This window comes from Lolium rigidum, chromosome 4, assembly GCF_022539505.1.
Source record: "Lolium rigidum isolate FL_2022 chromosome 4, APGP_CSIRO_Lrig_0.1, whole genome shotgun sequence".
NCBI classification, from domain to species: Eukaryota; Viridiplantae; Streptophyta; class Magnoliopsida; order Poales; family Poaceae; genus Lolium; species Lolium rigidum.
The window spans coordinates 235,811,120-235,834,018 of NC_061511.1; the positions used below are offsets into that span (position 1 = coordinate 235,811,120).

At 41.7% G+C, this 22,899-nt stretch overlaps 1 protein-coding gene across 1 annotated transcript; it reads left to right on the top strand.

The window, feature by feature from the left end:
- Positions 1-8,995: 8,995 nt before the first annotated feature.
- Positions 8,996-11,460, top strand: LOC124649874 (acetylserotonin O-methyltransferase 1-like). Its single transcript, XM_047189438.1, has 2 exons — positions 8,996-10,752; positions 10,945-11,460. Exons 1-2 carry the CDS (start codon positions 9,973-9,975, stop codon positions 11,242-11,244), a joined length of 1,080 nt encoding a protein of 359 aa, XP_047045394.1. The 5' UTR covers positions 8,996-9,972; the 3' UTR covers positions 11,245-11,460.
- The last annotated feature ends 11,439 nt before the right edge of the window (positions 11,461-22,899 follow it).

A 22,899-nucleotide genomic window follows, 5' to 3' on the forward strand; every position in this document is an offset into this window, starting at 1 on the left:
GCCCAACTTCTTTGGAATTTTGCCATTGAAAGAGTAATTAGCAAGCATAGTGGAAATTTCCTCATTGGGGATTTTCCTTTTGTTAGTAACAATATCTTTCATATACTTTGAATAAGGTGGCAATTTAATAGCATCGATCAAAGGGATTTGCAAGAATAAAGGTTTCATCCAATCGCAAAATTTATTATAGTGTTCCTCTTCCTTTGATTTTAGTTTCTTAGCGAGGAAAAGGCATTGGCTTTTGCACCCAAGGTTCTCTTTCATTACCATGTTTCTCGGTAATAAAATCTTCTTTAGTATACTTTTTATTTTTAGCATGCTTTTCGGGTTCTTCTTCAACCTCTTCTTTATCGGGAGTATCAATCTTATCATTATCTTTATCTTTATCATGTTCATTACCACTTTCGGTTTCAGCATCAGAAATAGAAATACTATTAGGATCATTAACGGGGTTCAGAGGATTCTACAACATTTTTATGTTTCTTTTTCTTTTTCTTCTTAGAATGAGCACTAGGTTCAATGCGTTGAGAATCTTGTTCAATTCTTTTAGGATGCCCTTCAGGATATAGAGGATCCTGGGTAGAGACACCACCTCTAGTTGTTACTTCATAAGCATGTTTCTCTTTAGAATTATTCCCTAACAAGTCATTTTGCACTTTAGTGAGTTGATCAATTTGAGTTTGAATCATTTGAAAATGTTTAACAAGCATCTTAACATCATTGGAGGTTCTCTCCACAATATCATGCAATTGACTAATAGCTTGAGAATTTTCCATTAGATGATTCTCTACTCTCATATTAAAATTTTCTTGCTTAACAATATAATTATCAAACTCATCTAAGCATTGCGCAGGAGGTTTCGAATATGGAATATCTTCCCTAGTAAAGCGTTGAAGCGAGTTTACCTCAATCATGGATGAAGGGGGAATTATCTCACATATATCTTCTATTGGAGGTAGATTCTTCACATTTTCAGATTTAATACCTTTCTCCTTGAGAGACTTCTTGGCTTCCCTCATATCTTCATCATTCAATTTAATTAAACCCCTCTTCTTCACTATTGGCGTTGGAGTTGGTTCAGGCGTATTCCAATCATCATAATTCCGGCCTATTTTAGCCAATAATTCTTCGGCGTCGTCCGGAGTTCTTTCCTGAAAACACAACCAGCACAACTATCCAGGTATGCCCTAGAATCAATGGTTAGTCCACTATAAAATATATCAAGTAATTCATGCTTTTCTAAATCATGGTCAGGCAAAGCTCTAATAAGAGAGCAAAATCTTGCCCAAGCTTCAGGCAATTTCTCCTCATCTCCCTGATCAAAATTATAAACGCTCTGCAAAGCAGCATGTTGAGCACTAGCAGGAAAGTATTTGCGGAAGAAAACATCAAGCAATTCTTTCGGACTTTTAATAGAACTAGGTGGCAAATTATTATACCAAGTTTTAGCGTCATCCTTTAATGAGAATGGAAAGATTTTAGCAACAAAGTAAGTACGCTTCTTAACATCATCAGAAAACAAGCTACTCAAAGTAGATAACTCGAGTCATGTGTTCAACGGCACTTTCTTTTTCGGTACCACAAAAAGGTGTTTTCTCAACAATAGCTATATGAGATAGATCAAGAGAAAAATCATAATCTTTATCCCTAATGTTTATAGGAGATGTGGCAAATTTAGGATCGGGAGACAGTTTATATCTAACAGTATGTTACGCAAGCAACTTTTTAATTTTTCTTGCATCAGTAGTAGCATGGCATTTTTCAATAAAATCATCATCAAGCTCCACATAATCTTCATCAAGATCATCACTAGAGTATTCAAGTTCAGGTGAATTAACAGGTGTAGTAACATCAGGAATTTCAGCATTTTCAGTTTGTCTAGACCTAGCAATGGAAGCATCTAGAAAAGTTCCCAATGAACCACTATCATCAAGCACAGCAGAAATATTATCAGTATTATGAGAGTGTTCAGATTCAGCGAGATGTACCCGCATGCGAAGCATGTGGCGGTGAAACAAGTTTATCAATCACGAGATGGTGAATCAAGTGTAGCGGAGGTACTCGGAATTGTACCTTTTCTTGTAGTGGATGGTAATATGGCGATCTTAGTATCGCGAGGTTTACCCATGATGGAGAATTTGCAGCGAACAATATCAATCCAAGTGAACTTCCAAATAAAGCTATGCTCCCGGCAACGGCGCCGAGAAAATAGTCTTGATGACCCACAAGTATAGGGGATCGCAACAGTCTTCGAGGGAAGTATTACCCAATTTATTGATTCGACACAAGGGGAGACAAAGAATATTTGAAAGCCTTAACAGCGGAGTTGTCAATTCAGCTGCACCTGGAAACAGACTTGCTCGCAAGAGTTTATCAGTAGTAACAGTTTTATAGCAGTAGCAGTAGTGAAATAACAGTAGCAGAGTAACAAAGACAGCAGTAGTGATTTTAGTAAACAGCGAGGATTAAAATACGTAGGCACGGGGACGGATGACGGGCGTTGCATGGATGAGAGAAACTCATGTAACAATCATAGCGGGGCATTTGCGAGATAATAATAAAACGGTATCCAAGTACTAATAAATCAATAGGCATGTGTTCCAATTATAGTCGTACGTGCTCGCAATGAGAAACTTGCACAACATCTTTTGTCCTACCAGCCGGTGGCAGCCGGGCCTCAAGGGAAACTCCTGGATATTAAGGTACTCCTTTTAATAGAGTACCGGAGCAAAGCATTAACACTCCGTGAACACATGTGATCCTCACATCACTGCCATTCCCTCCGGTTGTCCCGATTTCTGTCACTTCGGGGCCATTGGTTCCGGACAGCGACATGTGTATACAACTTATAGGTAAGACCATAAACAATGAATATCATGATGAAACAATAACATGTTCAGATCTGAGATCATGGCACTCGGGCCCTAGTGACAAGCATTAAGCATAACAAGTTGCAACAATATCATAAAAGTACCATCTACGGACACTAGGCACTATGCCCTAACAATCTTATGCTATTACATGACCAATCTCATCCAATCCCTACCATCCCCTTCACCTACAGCGGGGGAATTACTCACACATGGATGGGGGAAACATTGCTGGTTGATGGAGAGGCGTTGGCGGTGATGGCGGTGATGATCTCCTCCAATTCCCCGTCCCGGCGGAGTGCCAAACGGAGACTTCGGCTCCCGCGACGGAGTTTCGCGATGTGGCGGCGTTACGGAGGGTTTACGGCGACTTCGACTTCTCTCCCGGGCGTTTTAGGTCGAGGCGAATAAGTAGTCCGAAGGGGGCGTCGGAGGCCGGCCGAGGGGCCACACCACCGGCCGCGCGGGCCCCCCGGGCCGCGCCGCCTCGGTGGTGTGGGGCCCTCGGGCCTCCACTTCAATTGCCCTTCCGGCTCCGTTAGTTTCCCGGGAAAATAGGGCCTTCGCATAAATCCGAGGTTTTTCCCGAAAGTTGGATTTCTGCACAAAAACGAGACACCAGAGCAGTTCTGCTGAAAACAGCGTTAGTCCGTGTTAGTTGCATCCAAAATACACAAATTAGAGGCCAAACAATAGAAAAAGTGTTCGGGAAAGTAGATACGTTTTGGACGTATCACATATCTGTGCTAGCTTCAAGCATTAGCTCAAGCATACTATTTTCTCGAGTTGTGGCTCCCTTTGCTTCCAGTACAGCAGCATCCCTAGCAGCTACAGCTTCTTCGGCTTGATGAAGAGCAAGTTTTTCTCCTTCAGAGGCTTTTCGAGATTGTTCCATCATGGCCAAAGTCTGTTTCTTCATAGACTGAAGTTGTTGTCGAAGTTCTTGTAAATCTTCCGACAAGTGTCCGCTTGATGAACTCTCGAGGAGACTATGGTCGACTAATATTTTCTTCGAGAAGGAAGATGTAGGTGAAGCAGCGGCAGAACAAGGAGGAGTCGAGTAGTTATCAAATATTAACTGGAAAAGAAAGGCCCAGGATCAATAAAAAGCACGAAGGGAAATTTCATTACTTGCTAGAATATTTACATGGGTATTACAAAAGAAAGTTCTCCAGGAGGACTAAGTGAGTAATTGTCGCCAAGGCTAAAATGGCGACAAGAGCAAAAGAAACAGAAAAGGAAACAAGGAGGCATGCAACTAGACCTCCGGCCTCGAGGAGCTAGGAGTCGAAGTTGGCTTGATCCCGAGATACGCCAAGATTTTCTTCGTATTGGGCTTGGCCGCCTTAATCAGTGACTTCCATCTCGACTGTTCTATCTGATCAGTGTCGCCAACCTTCATCCAGTCTAGAGTCTGTTGGCTGTCAGCAACCAGAGCAACAGTATTTTCAACGACCACCTTCATATTTTCATGACGCATCTTCAGTCCAAGGTCTTCCGATGAATTGAAAAGCTTGGCAAGGTCAAGGAAAGTCGAAGGTTCCTCTTTCTTCGGGAAGAAATAGGGGAACAACGCCGACAAACCCGCACTGGCATTGGCCACGCCTTCACGAATTTCGCGCCCATGCAACTCAAAAGAGAGAGTGCGTCAAGGAGAGGGTCATTGACGGGATTCTCCAGATCAAAATCCTGGTCTGTTTGGGCTGCCACATGAGACAAAACATTAGTCGAAAACCAAGATACAGGAAATGCAACAAAATAGAAGAAATTGAGGATATTACTCAGCGTACGTCGACTTTGCGACTTCAAACGCTTGATGATCCCTTGCTCACGTGCAGCTTGCGCAGATTTTTGCTCGTGTAAGGCAGATTCAGCATCTTTGAGCTTTTGCTGCAATTCCTCGACACTAGCGGCCTTTGCTTTGGCATCATCAGCTTCAGCTCTAGCTTCGCTAGCGGCAAGCTCAGCTTTCTTGCGAGCCGCCTCACTTTGCTCAAGTTTTCGAGCAAGTGTCTCGGCACGTTCGTTAGCCTCTGCAAGTTTTTCTGTCGAAATGTGGAAAAGAGAGAAAAAAAAAAGATCAAAAATAGCGACAAGCAGCCGGAGAAAAAACCAAGGAAAAACAGCAAGTATAAAAGTCGTTACCTTCGGCTCTGCTGGCATACTCGCGGTACCCAATAAATTGGGACCCGATACGGATAAGATCCTTGATCATAGGCTGTCAAAGAAGAAGAAAAGAAGGGGAAAACTTCGGTATTACAAAAAGTAAGGGTCCACAAAAGCAAAATAGAAGAAATATAGACATCGACAAACTTACATCATCCAAGAGCTGCGACGTAGAGCTGCTCAATTGAGGAGGAGGCTCAACGATCATTTCAACCCTTGCCCTTTTTGGCGAAGGGACAAGGGGGCTTGAAGGAAGAATAGATGTATCAACATTCTGTTGAGGAGGCGACGATTCTTCTCCTTCAACAGGCTTTTCTGAAATAACTAAAGTGTGTGACGTGCTCGTCCGAGGAGCTACGTCACGAGTTGGTACTTCTTCCTCGTCATCACTGCGAGTAAGGAGCAATAGCATAAAAAGCAAGACAAGAAAAAAACTTCGATTACAAAAATAAAGAAGAAGCCGAGGAACTTACGAGCTGACGAGGGATGCAACATAAGGATCATAAGTTGCCTTCGGAGGAGAAGGAACAACTTCTTCGGCTTTAGAAGTGCCGGAATCTTCGACATCGTTCCTCTTCCTTTTCCTTTGTGGGGAAACAGCGGGAGGAGGAGATTGGATCGACGTGGTGTCCTCGGAAGATCCCGCAGACTTTCGAGAATCCACGGGATCATTCACAAAGGACGGAGCTTCTTGATTGTCGTCAGTAACAATGCCCATTTCTTCGACTTCTCCATCCTCAGGAAGAGGAGGAAGGGAAGTCATAGTAGGGTGATTCTACAAGAAAATAGCGACAAAGGGAAAAATAGAGAGATATAAATGCAATGAGATGCAGGGAAAATTTACAACAAGATAAAATTCGAGAAGACAAAATACCTCGGGGAGAGGATTGGTGGAGTTGTAGGGTGCCACGCGACAAGAGGAAGGAATAGGATCCTTCTTACTCAGCGAGGTAATTCTTCGAATAAGCTTCTCCAAGTCCTTCACAGAAAGATCATTGGAGAGCCTGTTGGCGTCATTGGCACCAGAGTACGTCCAAAGGGGATTTTTGCGAGCCTCGAAGAGGCTGCACTCTAATCCTAAGAAAATAGGCGAGTGATTTGGACACCGGATAATTCTTTGCCTCGAGTATTTTGAAGTTGATGAATACGAGACATAAGAGCTTCGTCGCCTTTTTCTCTTCTTCGGAAGCTTCGGCGTCCCAGGAGTAGCGGCGTTGAATCTTTGTGTTTCCGTCGAAAGGAACTATGTTGTGTTCCACGGAATTGGCGCTTTCTTCGTGTATATAGAGCCACCTTTTGCGCCATCCTTGGACAGAGTCGGGAAATTTGACGTCGAAATAATCGACATCGGTTCGGACACGGATAACTACGCCACCTATGTTGTAGGTGGCGTTGTGCGCGCCATTGCGGCGAAGGCGAGAAAATGCGCTTCCAAAGAGCCCAATTGGGAGCGACTCCAAGAAAGCATTCGCAAAGCGTGATAAAAATAGAAATGTGAAGGATGGAATTGGGGGTCAGGCTGGTGCAGCTGAATCCCATAGACAAAGAGAAGACCGCGGAGGAAATCATGGATTGGGGTAGAGAGGCCGCGGATGAGATGATCAACGAAACTAACCCGATACTCCATTGGAGGCTTGGGGTAGCTTTCTTTGCTGGGAAAGCGGATGGCGTCTTCCTTCTTCATCAGGCCGAGCCTCTTCAGCATGTTGACATCTTGGTTGGAGATTTTGGATCTCTCCCACTCAAGATCTTCAGCGGCCATCTTGGACTCCGGAGTGCTTGTGGCGAGTCAAACGCGCACGCGGTGGCATCAACGGTAATGGGCGAGCAATGTGTGCGAGTGCGGGAAATCAGAGAGAGTTGGGCGCAGGGGAAGATTTGCGAAGAGGAACAGGTGAGCGGCGCAAGCGAGGGGATGAACGGAGGTTGAAGACAGGTTTATATAAGAATTGGGGGTCGCAGAAAGCCGTTGGATGAGGAAATCGTGTGGTGAGAATCGATCTTCTAGATACAAGGGCAAAAAAGTATTTTTACTGAGATAGGCGTTACCGTACGTGCGCCAGAAAAAGCGGAGGACGTGTGTCCCCCACTTGCACGACGTGTCAACATGGTGGGAACGATGGACCCACAAAGCAGAAAAATCTCGACCATTGATAGAGTTGAAGAAAATTTGACAAGGGAAAATATGTCGACGAGAAAAATAAAAGGAGAATGGCGACAGGATAAGTTATTTGAATACATCGGGAGCCTTTGGTCAGAAACAAGTTTTTGCCCAAATGCTCGGGGGCTACTTTGACAGAAAGTAAAATTTCGAGTATGACAATATAGAAAATGTTGAGCCTACAGTCAAGCACAAGTTCTTGGCTGTAGCCTCGGGGGCTACTCCCATCGGGAGCGCTGTTCGCGCACCCGATAGATAAAAAAAAGAAGGGAAAGAATATCGGGAGATAATGGCAATATAGCGACAAGGTGGACTAAAATGTTGAGCCTACAACCAAGCACAAGTTCTTGGCTGTAGCCTCGGGGGCTACTCCCATCGGGAACGCTGTTCGCGTGCCCGATGAAATTAACAAAGGAAAAATAGAACAGCAAGAGAGTATATTTCGAGTTATGATTAACTCTACATATACTCCCATCGGAAGAGCAATATAAGTCATATTTGACTCGATAAAATGTGCCATTCCAACAGCCGGAAAAGCACTCGACAATATATTCTCAGAACGCCAAAGTTGCGATCAATTTCTGAATGCCGCAAATTTGCGAAGGTAAGACCCCGGATCTATTCTGCTGGGCGTGGCATCGCCGAAGACTGCGCTCTGCTACTTTTATCCGTATCAACGGATACGAAGAAAAATCCTAACGGACGCGTTAGGTACTCGATAAATTTGACTCGGGACTCGACGGAATGGTAAGACCTTAAGCGGCACCTGTCGAAGTTTACACCAGTATCCCGAGATCATGTCCGGGGACGTGATTTTGAAGTAGGTTTTTGCGGATTGCCACTAGAGCAGTTAACTAGTACCTGATCCGTCAGATGAACTAGCCCCAACTACCAATATCCCTGTACAATATAGAATTTTATGGGAAGAAGTATAAAAGTTAGAGCTTTCGAGTAAAAATAAACAGTGGAGATTTTTCATGACTCTATGATTCAAGCAAAATCTCGGGGGCTACTGACATAGGCATCCCAAATGGGCCTGCCGAATATAGTACCCGGGGTTTATTGAAGGCCCACTACTCGAAGAATAAGAAGATTCGGAAGCCCAAGATGTATTTAAAGAAAAGATAGTTGTAATAGGAAGTGTTATTTGTAATCTGGCGGGATGAGTTAGAAACCGTCCCGGACTCTGTAACTTGTACAAAACGAAACCCTCGGCTCTACCTCTTATATAAAGGGGGAGTCGAGGGACGAGGAGATCATCGAATCATTGTCTGCAAACCCTAGTTTTCATATTCGTCGAGTACTTTTCGGCTGAAACCTTCGAGATCTACTTGCCCTCTACTTCTAACTAAACCCTAGCCTACAATCCATAGGCATTGATAAGTCAATCCCTTGTCACCGGGTAACACTGCTAACGAAACTAATGAACAAAGTGTATGGCCCCCAATAGGCAAGAAGTAGACAGCTTGATGTCACAGAAACCAATACTGTTAGAAAGTGTTTTGTATTTGGGGCGTGAGAATCGTGCCTTGACCATGTGATAAAGACAGCGGTGTGCTGATGTATATCACAAAAAGAATGCATGTTTGCAGAATTATACCACTTCTTAAGGTGTGGAAATTGGTAGTATGCCCCAGAGGATAAAATTTACATCTTATACCGCTCTAGATTTGATTTCGACGGCGTGCATGAGCGGACGTTTCGGTGACCCTAGTCCTACTGTTGAAATATGTGTTCCCAAATGTTTGGCGAAATTGTTGGTTCTCTAGCTCATTTCATGGATCTCTTCTCGTGCTCGACTTACTGAATATAAGTGTGGTATATGTATTTTGTTTTATGATCTCTCTGCCCGACGCTTCAGAATTTTGTGCAATCTTTGGCGACCAATTTGCCTGTATATTGCATACACCAGTGTCCATATTTTTGTTTGGCTGAACTGGACACCTGAACCTGTGTCTGCAAGTATTTTTTATGCAGAAGGTTGCCGAATCGACGGCCAAATCTGAAATTGGTTCAGACACTTCTGCCTGTGTCCAAGCAACACTGCTAGACACTCATTTACAAAGAACTAACTGTACGGCCTCCCATGAGGCAAGAAGTAGACAGCGTGATGTCACCGATACACATACTATCAGAAAGTGTTTTATATCATGGGCGTGATAATCGTGGGTTGATCATGTGATGATACATAGGTGTATCTCATAAATCAATATATTGCTTGCAGAATTATTTTATTTCTTAAGATGTGGAATTTTGGTATTGCCCCAAGGAATGAAATTTCCTGCTAAGTGATTCATTTTTCTGAGTATAGATGTTTACACAGGAAAATATGTTTAACCATTTCATTAGGTGTAGCAGAAATGTGTTTTCCACGTCCAGTGTCTAAAATGAACAAATTCGACAGTATGGCCTGATATTTGAATTTAAAAGAAGTGGAACTCAAGTGAAATGTTTGAAAATGATGTGGAACTAAACCTGAAAAAATCTCATTTCACAAACTTTCTGTCAATCAACAATAAACTGATAACTAATGCTCACATTAATCATAGCCTTCCATGTAGAATTATGTATAGTGTCACTGCAATCAATGCATAACTAAGTTTATCTCAAATACCTTGATACAGTCTTGGCACGTAAATGTCTTATACCATTTTTAAATAATAACTCATTACCCATGGCCCTACCTTGTGTCTTAGCAGGCTGAATTTGTGTATATATAGACCACCCAGCATTTGTCCAGTCTACCCATAGGCAAAGAAAGCAAGTTCAGCAAAAATGGCATCCACCCAAAGCAAGCATAGCACTAAAGATTTGCTCCAGGCTCAGGTTGACCTTTGGCACCATGCATTGGGATTTGTCAAGTCCATGGCACTCAAATGTGCAATGGAACTGCAAATCCCTAACACCATCCAACACCATGGAGGGGCTATGACCCCTTCTGAGTTAGCCATAGCGATCGGGCTCCATCCGTCCAAGCTTCCCCGCTTACGACGACTCATGCGTGTGCTCACCGTATCGGGCATCTTTGTTGTCCATGAATCAGCCTCCGCAGACAAGGAGGCTGTTTATGGACTCACCCCAACCACATGCCTCCTTGTTAGCGATGAAGTTAAATCAAACTTATTTCCCATTCTGTCTTTGATGCTTGATTCAACTGTCATTACCCCTTTCTTTGGCATGAAGTCATGGTTCCTGGATGAGCACTCTGCATCCATGTTCAAAAAGGCTCACGGCATTACCTTTTGGGAGATGGCTGACCAGGATGAAACTTACAACCAGTTAATCAATGATGCAATGGTTTCTGATAGTAACTTTCTCATGGATATCATCTTGAGGGAGTGCGGTGATGTATTTGTTGGCATAACCTCGCTTATTGATGTCGCTGGAGGCCACGGCGGAGCTGCCAGGGCAATTGCGAAGGCATTCCCTCAAATAAAATGCACCGTGTTGGATCTCCCTCACGTGGTTGCAGATGCTCCTACTGATGACCATGTGCCATTTATTTCTGGCGATATGTTTGTGTACATTCCACCCGCGAATGCTCTTTTCCTGAAGGTAAACCTTTTAGACTCACATTCTTCCCTTAGGACACACCCTCATTTTACAAGATTGTCATAAGTTCATGTATTTAGCAGCATATACGTACCTACTGAAGTATTAATGTTCACTGTTTTTTTTGACAAAAAACAACAAAGTATTATGGGACTAATGATAAGATTTTTATATTTCCTGCTGTACACATCTTAGTGGATTTTTCATGATTGGGGCGATGAAGATTGTGTCAAGATACTAAAGAAATGCAAGGAAGCTATCCCTCCCAGAGATGCTGGTGGGAAGGTGATAATCGTTGATATGGTGGTTGGATCTGGGCCAAATGAGATTGTTACAAGAGAGACACAGGTTTTCTTTGATCTCTTTATCATGTATCTGGAGGGAATCGAGCGTGAGGAATTCGAGTGGAAGAAGATATTTATGGAATCCGGGTTCAGTGAGTACAAAATCATATCAGTGCTGGGCGTTAGATCTGTTATTGAGCTCTACCCTTGAACACTCAGTGCAAAATTACGTGGTAATCGGTATTGTATATTCAAAAAACGGCATGGCCAGCATGTGTGCTGCCCTGTTGCAAGCCTGTGGCTTGGTGTGATGAATAAGTGTACTACAGTATTGTATTTTGCGAGGTGTGAGTCCTTGTGATCAATAAGTTAGCTGCTTTACTGCAACACAGATATGTGTAGAATCTGTTCCAGTAGTGGTTGTATGTAAACTACCATCTACAGTTGGTGTATATTTTGGTGAAGATAATAAATAACATTAAGATGTCTATGTTTCAGTGACCCCTCTCTTATTAATCAACGTTGGCACTTCCGTGTATTGATGTACTATGCATAGGATTACATATCTGTTTGTTGATTAATGAAATTATTCAGGTTGCCGCCAGCATATATAATCCATTAGTGTACTGTTTAGCAGTGGCTTAATTTATGGTATACTCGTCTTTCTTCCAAATTTATGCAGATTCATATTCAATTCAACCATTGTTCAATGACTCTTTTGGAAGTTTTGGACTTTATGCCGAGGAAGTTTACATGTAAATTGTTCATGCACCAACCTAGTTACACTAATCTGGATAAATTTTGTGTCAGTATGTTTGGTAACTGAACCAAGCACCTGGGGCAATGAAGACAAAGAGCAGCACTACCAATCTGGTGTCTCAGCACTTCCTCCTGGAGATTATTCCGATCTTGTGCTGGAGAACACAGGAAGTTATAGGCCAGTGGATTCGCAGTGTCATCACTGCTTATTCCAGGTGCTTAACATGACACCACGGTGGACAAGACAAGTTCATCGTCTCCGCCACAACATCGTAACAGTTACCAGCAGGTAAGACTGGACATGCTTTTCTTCCATGGAGAATCACTCATGCCCTCATGATTGAATTGAATATGAATCTGCATCTTTTAAAAATGAAAAACTAATAATGAAAAAGAAGGAAATAAAACAAAAAAATATTTACATGGCTTTCCCGGAACGAATGCAACTCGTGAAATTTGAAGATTGTGTTTTCACACTCAATTCTGCTTCATGGATCCCGAAAACTATATAATCTCAGTTAGTTTTGCATGACAATGGAAAAGATTTCTGTGTCTGGATATTTGTAAAAAATGAATTCCAACAGCCTATCCAAATGTTTGAGGAAATTTGTTATTTAAATGTTGATCGCTTTGGGCCATAGGACATCATTATTAGATTATTTGATTCTCCTGGACTCTCCTGACACAACTTCATAATCCTAAATAATTTTTGGATCTGTGCCATGTCTGTTTGTTGTTTAAAAGAAATTCTGTGGTTCCCTGCCAGCATATATACATTCATGTCTGCTTTAGCACTTGCCATTTTTCCTCTGTTGATTCGGCGCCATTATATGCAGTTATACATGTTTTTTTGTCCAAAAGTAATACATTGTCTGTGTGTGGACAAGAAGATTAGTGACACCAACCTGGATATATTTTGTGTCGGCATGTAGGTATCATAACCAGTCAGCTGGATCACTGAAGACAAAGAGCAGCCCTTGTGGTTGAATTGAATATGAATCTTCCTGTACTAAAAAAGGAAGAAACTATTAAAGAAGGAAACGAGAACAATTATTTCTGTGCACCGTTGTGATAGTTCAACTAAATTAGTAGAATGAAACTAGTGCAAATTGTAGATTGACTTTTCACATTCATTCCCCGCTTCATGGATCCCGATCGACAACTATATATATTGGTAAATTTTGCATCACAGAGGCAAAGATTGACGCGTCAAAGTATTAGTAGAAAAAATGAACTACAACAGCCTATCCAAATGCTTGACGAATTTTTTTAATTATGCATTGATTGGCTTTGGGCCATAAGACATTATGGTGTAAGCAAAATGATTTTCGTTTGGCTATTGCAATTATTTGGTTCTCCTGGGCTCTATCCTGGCGCAGCTTCATAATCATCCTAAATAGTGTTTGGATCTGTGTCATGTCTAGAACATCTGGGAATACTGATATATGACCCACCGCGTGGAGCACGAGTGCCAAAAGTTTATTGTTAGTATGACCCAACTGCTAGTACAAGATTGGGTATTGGGTATCTCATCGATTTTCTTCCTTTTAAGCATTCTCATGCTGATGGCTATGATGCCAAACTATGCCGAATAATTGTCGTTTGGTTAGAAACCACGTGAGAACCGTGATGGCAGGATAGACCCTTTTCTTCAGAAAATTTCGCAAGTCAAACGCAGTCAAGAGTATTTCAGACCCCTCCTTTTTAGCTTACGAATTTTCAGATTTTCTTCTAATAATCTTACGAATTTTCAGATGGAAACTAGATATAGGGCCAACTGACAACTTGGCATGATCATGAAACTTTATCCTAGATTAAGCAAAGCATTTATGTGTAAGCCTCATTTTAGTCACACACGCCTTCAAGTACTATCCCGACTACGGAAAGTGCATTTTCAAAATTTTCAAGTTTCATGGTCGTTGAAACTTGTATCCCCTCAACGAACTTCGAACATAGTGCACGAACATCAACGCAAAATCGCACATGATGAACGCTGCGATTCATCCGCGCTGGCCCGTCACTCTGGCGCTTCTAGATTCGTGCACATATGTTTCATCAAGTTTTTTTTAACTGCAATGAATGAAACAGAAAAAAGCGGAGTTAAACCACGGGAGAAACTCACACATGATCAGTTTATTAGATGATGAAAGTCGAAACACCCCCTCGTCCCCTGCTCGTCCCCGCGGGCGAGTCAGGGGCGAAACCCCAACCCCTCTCCCTCCAGCCCGACCCCCTCCCCCGCCGCCGGTGGCCGGAGCTGCCGGGCAAAGCCCGCGCAGTGCCGCCGGCGGCGGGCATCTCACCTCCTGGCCGCCCATCGGGAAGCGCGGGCGGACCTGATGGCGACGGCGGAGCCCCTCGGCTGTCCGGCGACGGCGACGGCGCTGGGGAAGATGGCGACGGCGCTGGGTTGGCGCGAAGGTGCTGGGCGGCCGGAGTTGGCGCCGTGGCGGCGCGGGTCTGCTGGCCCAGATCTGGGCCCTTTGGGCTCGATCTGGGGCGGGCGGGCCCCGGCCGTTTTGAGCACCTGCGCCTGGGTGCGGCTGCCCGCCTCCTCCTCGCCCGTCCTCCTTGGCTACAAGCGCAGGGGTGCTGCTGCTCTGGCCAGGTTGAGCTGAGCCCAACGCCATCTTGGCGTGGCGGCTCGGGGCATCCGTGAGATGCTGGCGGCGAGGTGTGCAGTGCTGGGTGGCCGGCGATACCTTTTTGAGGTGGATGCGCGTGATGATCCATAAGTATAGGGGGTGTATCGTAGTATCTTCGATAAGTAAGAATGTCGATCCCAACGAGGAGCAGAAGGTGTTGACAAGCAGTTTCGATGAAGGTTTCACTGTAAATGCTCACAGACAAGTATTCGGGGGTTTTGATGTAACGGATGAAATAAGTACGAGTAGGTAAAATGCAAGAGAAATAATTGCAGCGAGTGGCCCAATCCTTTTTAGCACAAAGGACAAGCCGGTTTGTTTACTTATAATGACCAAACGTTCTCGAGGACACACGGGATTTTAGTCTAGTGCTTTCGCTACATACAGGCTGATTAATCTTCATTGTTTTGATAAGTGTTGTGTGGGTGAACCTGTGCTAATGTACCGCCCTTCCTAGGACTAATACATACTTGTGATTATACCCCTTGCAAGCATCCGCAACTACAAGAAAGTAATTAAGATAAATCTAACCACAGCCTTAAACTCGAGATCCTGCGATCCCTCCTCGCATCGATATACCAACGGGGGTTTAGGTTTCTGTCACTCCGGCAACCCCGCAATTGGCAAACGAGTACAAGATGCATTCCCCTAGGCCCATAAATGGTGAAGTGTCGTGTAGTCGACGTTCACACGACACCACTAGAAGAATAACACCACAACTTAAATATCATAACATTGAATATTACTCAACCATAGTTCACTACTAACATTTAGACTTCACCCATGTCCTCAAGAACTAAACGAACTACTCACGAGACATCATATGGAACATGATGATGAATAACAATCTGAACATAGACCTTGGTTCAATGGTTTCACTCAATAGCATAAACAACAAGTAGAAATCAGTATCGGGAGAGTTTCCCCTATCAAACAATCAAGATCAAACCCAAATTGCTACAGCGGTGACGAGGTGCTGCGGAGGAGATGGCGGTGATGATGGTGGAGATGATGATGATGGTGATGGAGATGATGTCCAGCTCGATGGCGGTGACGATGGCGTCGATTTCCCCCTCCGGGAGGGAATTTCCCCGGCGGATTCCTGCCCGCCGGAGAGCTCTTTTCTCTCTGGTGTTCTCCGCCCCGCAGAGGCGGCTGTAACCCTTCGTGAGGATTCCTCTGTGGCTGTAATATCCCAGGTTTAGAGGCAATAAAATGAGAGAACACCAAAGTGTGCATTGCATTCATGCATAGAAAATCCGGGGAATTTTCGCGCTTCAAATAAAACTTACCACGATGAGTCGAAGTTTCACTTGACTTGCTTGGAATTGAAGTAGATCATCAAGTCAAGCGCTATAAACTTCACTCGTGATCTTTGCTAAAACCTTGTTTTGGGTAGAGATGATTTGATCTATGGGCTAGATCAAATGGAATTAGTTTTACAGACAAACAACACCTTAAGTAAGGATCAACTATAAGATCTTATAAAAGATCTCAACATGCCATTCCTTACAACAACACATGAATAATTATTCAATCCTAAATCAAAGAACACAATTAATTAAGAAACTATTCTTTACTTGTTTTATCCATGTCTTCTACTAAATAAATGTTCCTACCATGAGTCACATGGTATATCCTTTCAACTATAATACTTGAACCAACTCAAGAACATTCATATTCATTCTTCATTAACCTTGACCATTCCAATCTTATTTCCCAACTCATTCCATTAAACCTTAGAGAAAGGAGAGAATCATCAATATGCTTATATCATCCATTAAATAGAACCTAGCTAAATATTTAAACCTTGTCCAAGGGAGGTAATTGTTGATACTAACCAATGTTATAATAAGTATAAGTAAAGTATTAAACCCTACTTGACTTAGCTAATACTTGATGGTAAGCAAGAACCTATTCTTCTAGTAATTATAGAGAGGCAAGTGTTGTGATCATTACACCTTGGTAATGATCATAAACTCTAGAGAAGTATTAAAGAAGAGAGATTAGTGAGGAATAAGTGGATCATGTCTAATGCATGATCTTACTTTATAAATTGAGTTGATAAGTTAAACCTATACATATGATCAATAGATCTCATTCTTCACATGAAATAATAAGTAACTCATTAGTAGTTAACCAAACCAATACTCATGCATTGTATAGAGTAGTAATGATATTGTATTTAAACCTTGCATATTCAAACACTTAAGACAAATCTAGTATTGCCCCGATACATTAGTTCTACCTAAGTGAGGAGGATAACCCTAGCCATTAAAATATGATCAAAGCTTATACCATATCCTAAACCTAGTTGTGTATCCCATTGGTGATCATAACAAAAACACTAGGCCATATTTGAATTCCAATCCAAGTATTACTTTGGATTATAATTAGAACCCTGCCATGCCTCATGCCTATTTCATACTTCAAATAGTGAAATATTTCCAAAGCCATAAACCTTGTCATATGGAATCAATTCCACATGAAATAATGTCCTAACTTGTGTATCATGTATCACAAGTATAAATTAAGCCATATATACCTAAGCTTAAATGTTATTGAAGTAAGTAAAGTGAACAATGATAAGCTTGGGAATTATATTAACAAGTTCAAGCCAGAATTTACTAAACAAGATTAGTGAATATAGTGTTTATTCAACCATTTTCTTAAACCCTTAGAGGTAATTCTCCACATAAAATCATGATTCATCTTATTCTCAACACCACTTAATTTAAACTCTAGCCATAAGGAGAATTATATGTGAACCATCCATATTGTTAAGAGCCCTAGAAAAATTTAGTAATATGCTTACCATACACCTATTATAAAATTTAAACCATTTAAATATATCTGGTTCCTAAATTAAAAGGCAATTGAGATAAACACATAAACCATAGCTATTTTAAATTTAAAATGCACTTCACAAGAACACCAAGTAATCACCCATCAAATAGTTGTTTAAACAATAGAACTATGCAGTGAGTATTATCATGAAGTGATATTGAAATTCAAATTATTTAGAACCTGCAAAAATAAACAGAAATCAAATTGGATTTCAAATAACAAATTTAAAACAGAAAATAAAAAGAGAAAAAGAGAGGGGAGAGGACTTACCCGGCAGGCCAACGCAGCCCGAAGCCAACCCAGCACCGCAGCCCACCACAGCCGCTCAGCAACAGCCCAAGGTCAGCCCAGCCCACATGGAAACGGTCCATATACCGTTTCACGTTTAATAGAAGGCCAACGCCTTCGTCTTCCTCCTGGCGGGCGACAGCGCGATGGAGCTCGCCGGCCACGTCCTCGTTGCGGATAGAGACGCCGCCGGACGCCATCCATCATGCCAGAGGCCAATACAAGGATCTCCACGTCCCGGAGTCATCCTAATTGCGCCAAGATCCGTGCCCAAATACATCTCCGTCGAGGCCGCAAGTATCCCGGCCGCCGGCGACGAATTACCGTCAATGCCGAGTTCTTCCGGAGCTATAAAACCACGAGCGGACGCGCGCAAACCCTAGCTACGCTCAGCGCCTCTCCATTGCATCCCTATCCCTTTCTAACTCTCATCGGAACCACAACCATGGCCGGCCGGTTCTCCGGCTAGCCGCCGATTAAGACCACCCCCGTCTCAGCCGCGTGGTCGAGGAGAAGCGCCGTGTCTCTGGGAGCATCCTCGTGGAAGGAATCGAGGAGAGGAGGTCTCAATCATCGCCAATCATCCGTTCCCTTTCATCGGCCTCCCGCAGAAAAGTGGAGCTTGTCGTCGTCCTCGTCTCCGGGAGACTCCGTCGAGCAGCTCGGGAAGCCTCAAGGTGAGCGAGCGCATCGAAGGAGCTATTTCTTGCTTTCTAAAGATCATCCTAGCACTAGTTCATATGTTGGCCGGAGCTCGTTGCCACGGTAGAGCTCACCGGAGATAGCTCCGGTGATCCCCTGAGTAGGGCGACCACACCGTCGTGTTCAGTGGATCGAGGCGAGTCGGAGACCCCCAGTAGATCATCCCGGGGAGCCATAAATCGGCAGCGCCGCCGTGCGCTGACCGCCGGCGTCAAGCCGCCGGCGAGGTCAACATGGCCTGTAGGACCCCGTGTAGTCTTGACTGGTCCACGCCAACGTGGCAGTCGACGTGTACCTGGCCCCACTCGTCAGTCTCTGTGTGTGTATCTGAACCGGTAAGTTTAGTAATTATCGGTTAATTTAAATTCCAGTAAAATACTAGAACTTTGAAAAATTATATCAAATCCATTTCAACTCAGAAAATTATGAATAATATATCAAAATGCTCACAAAAATAAACTCTACTCAAATAAAATATAAAACAAAAATGTGTGTCAAAATAAAATTTCACTTATTTTTAACTTCATAAATTATGCCATTTCATTTATTCAAAATACAATTTGAATTCAATAATTAGTGAAGTTTCAAAATTAAATTTTAACTATTCAGTAACTAAATAAAATGTTAAGAGTAATTTTATTTATCATATTTGCATTAACTTAATTATTAGTGGTAATTCATAAACCCTAATTGCAAATTACTATTTTCTATCTTACGTAAATAGCAATAACTCAAGAAAATATTATAAGCCAATATTATTTTGGTAAATCAAAACTTATTTACTTAAACATCTTTAGTTAACAAGTTAATTATTTTAAAACCCTAACAACAATTATTAAACCCTGATTCTTAATTAAACCAAAATAGGAATTACCCTAATTATTAAATCTGGTGAAAATTAATAAAATGTTAAACCATTACTAATTTTGATTCAAAATAATTAGTAACCACAACTCTATTACCAATTATCATTTTATGAGTTGTACCATAATTTAGAAACCCTAGTTTCAATTTGAATAAGAACCTTGATCTCATTATTCCATGTGTTCATCCATAGTAAATGCAAACCTAAAACCCTAAGGATTTCACCCATGTGATCATTACACTTTAGTAGTAACACTAAAAACCTAGTGCTTATCACATGTGATTATGTGAATTTCAACTTTACTTGTAGAACCTTGATAAGTAACTAATGAATGCATAATCATAATCCACTAGCATAAACCAAGTCACATGAGATTGTCATTTCATGTTCCTATTCTTAAATTAAAACCTATATGATTCACTAGTATCACCTAGGTATAAACCCTAACTTGTTAATTGGATTAGTACCATTGATCACCATACCATTAGGATCAACCTCAACCATCATAATTTAGTAGCACCATAATGATAGACCCTAATACCAACCTTGTATAGCAAATCACATCACATGCTCCTATTCCACTCAACCCTACTTAGTAATTGATAAGCCACTTAGCTTAGAAGCAATTAGAGATTACTTAGTAAGTAGTTGTGAAGCCATAGTAAACCCTAACTCAAAGCAAAACCTTGACCATCAATTTTTGATATGGTACTATAATCAACCTTAGTAATAAACCTGCTAATACTTACTACATATAGACCAATTCTATTTAAGAATCCAACTAATTCCTATTAGTGAAACTAATTGAATCTAATAGTCAACCCTAGAAGCCATAGCACATATGTATAATAGTTCATATTCTTATTTAACCTCGTTCTTCAAAAGTTATTCTTTTGAAGTACAAATACCAATCAAACCTTAGAAGCCCTATCCTTCCTTGAAATACTAAATATTTCTTCAACAACATGTTCTTCAAAAGTTATTCTTTTTGAAGTATAGCATAAAGTAATCATCAACCATGTCCCGTAGAACTTAAAATTGACAACTGTTCTTCACATATTATTCCACCACTATTCTTTATGTGTATGATTGTTATGATGTCTTATATCACTTGATTATGATGCTAATATAACCAAACCCTAATAAAAACCTTGTTTGAGAACCATTCTAAAAGTGCAACCAACCCTAAAGAAATCTTTACAACTCATACATCCTAAATCATCGAGGTTAGGTTACGCTCGGGACGATTGCATCTCATACTATGCATTATAGCATCTTTGCCAGTTCTTTAAACATTGTCCTTACCGGACGATGATGGTATTTCAGAATTTGGAATTATCACGTATCGAAGCTTTTGCCCGCATAATCTTGCAGTCAAGAAAGGCAAGTTCATCGCTTGCTCATGTCATTTGATTATTTTTATCAAACTATATGCAAAGTACTATACTTATCACTCATGCATTGAAAAGCAAAGTATTATTTTACAATTATGAATATGACTATGTGGTGGGCAATGGAACCATGGTATGTGTTGATATGGTGGAGGTTCCATTGCAATGGGTTATATCACCTAGGATTAATTACCAATGCCGTCCGAGTGATTCTAGCGCCGTACATACCGCGTTGACCATAAGATCTATAATGGCTCTGGGGAAGTCAGTCTGTATCTTTTCCCTTCGCACGCCAACGGATCGGAGAGACGGTGGGGTGTTGGAGGCACTCGCCGCAATAGGTTGGGAAATCCTTTTAAATCCCCATCCATTGGTGATGTTAATCTCTTCCGATCTATGAAGGATTGTCCAAAGTACACCATGAGTAAAGCCGTATTATCGGGGAAAGTCTACTGGAGGTGTGCGGGTGGACAAAAGGGTGGGTTTGCGGTCGCGGAGAAGGCGGTGTGGACTTGGATCTTACACCTGGCCTCACACCAAAGGAAGTGTGGACGGGAAAGAATTCGCCTGGTTGGCAACAAGGATAAGGTCTCTTATGGGAAAAGTAACGCACCTCTGCGAGAGGATACCGAATTGTGATCTGTCACTCCCTGTTCCGGGAAGGGAAGCTGCGAACGCGGCAGGAAAGGAACTCCACGAAGTTCTGGTCAACTCGTGAAGACCGACGGGCATAGTTTTCAGAATAAAATAAACCTTTTGAAGAAATGTTTACAAAAACTTGCATTGGCCTATGACTTTCCGGTCTATGGCTGTAGCTAGTGCATGATACACATAATTCCTAATATGAACTTGCCGAGTACGCTCGTACTCATTCTATCTCGTTTGAACCCCCTTCTTAGAGCAATGCACCGAAGGAGAAACTACCGTGGAACTCGAAGACAAAGGAGTCAACTGCAACAAGATGAAGAATCCAATCAACGAAGTCAATGGAGTCAACTCCCGCATCGGTTATAATGGAAACCTAGACTAGTAATAGAAGGGAATCTTTCCCTAATCCTAGCACCTAAGTAGCTAGATTTCTATAGCAAGCCAAGTAGCTCTTGAACTTGAGTTAGCAATAAGATAGATTACGAGTCGTTCTTCCGGAGCTTTATTTGAAGTTTTACCTCACCGTAAAGTAGGAGGTTGTGTGGATCTTATGTAAACTGTTCATGTGTACTTCTATAGACATACCTTGGACTCGCATATGTTTCGTTGTACCACTCGAGAGATGTAATATGGGTGGAACGGTGTTTCACTTGTGTTATGTCAACGACTTGTGTACTACACCATGCGAGTGGTACGTTGGGTCATCACAATTGGTATCGTGAGCAAATGCTTTGACCCTAGGATTAAAACCCTTTCAAGGAGACCTATAGGTTTGGTAGTGTCTATAGGAAGTGTTTTAACTAAGCCAACTATGCTAAACCAACTATTCTTTTGACTTGAGATGGGTATTCACTTGAGAATAATCCTGACACACTTGAGTCAATCCTTCTTATCTATCTTTCTTAAGTAAAGTTAGATAGTTATCTTGCTTCATTCCAAATAATTTGAATACCATTGGAGCTTAAGATAATTGGTGGTAATAGACCACGGTTGGTATACAACACATGGTAGTCCAAAGAGAGGATACAACCATAAAGAAGATATCCTATTGGAAGAAGTATACCAATGCAAGTTATAGTTAAGTAAGAGTCATTTAAAATGTCAAATCACGGATGTTAAGTAAGGGAGACAAGTTATATAAGGTAGTATATGTATATGATGAGTCAATCATAGGAGGTAAGGAAGAGTGATAGGAGTTATACAACTCTACTTTTCATGGTAGATTTGGTAATCATATATGATTCACTTGAGAATCATGATGTGAGGGAGTAGAACATCATAAGTAGGATAACAAAAGGAGAATAAGGAGTAGGATTTAGGGAATAGTTCGAAAGCTTAGGCCTTAAAATCCTAATAATTGTGTCAAGAATGTTAGAACCATGGTCCTTAATTTGAAAGAAGGCTTATTTAGAGCATATCATATAGAGAATCCTAGAGTTATAGGTGGTATATTCTAAACAATCATGTGTTTAGAGTATTCATGTTAAAACCAATTGTATTATAGGAAGTAGTTCTCAATAGCACATATATATGGTATCCTGTTTTGTTAGTACTTCCAAAGAAAACTAGGTTAACTCCAACTATCCCAGTGCCATTTTGTTTCAAGTTGTCTCATTGCAAATGTGCAATTGAGATAAATGTTGAGACAAATAGTATAAATTCACGTATTCGTGCTAAGTATCACAACCTAAACCCATCTTATGTGGTGTTATATACTACAC

Excerpts from the sequence above, each read along its gene's own strand:
- LOC124649874 (XM_047189438.1), top strand. The coding sequence starts at position 9,973 with ATGGCATCCACCCAAAGCAAGCATAGCACTAAAGATTTGCTCCAGGCT. Across the intron at positions 10,753-10,944 it reads CGAATGCTCTTTTCCTGAAG|TGGATTTTTCATGATTGGGG; the intron begins GTAAACCTTTTA and ends TACACATCTTAG.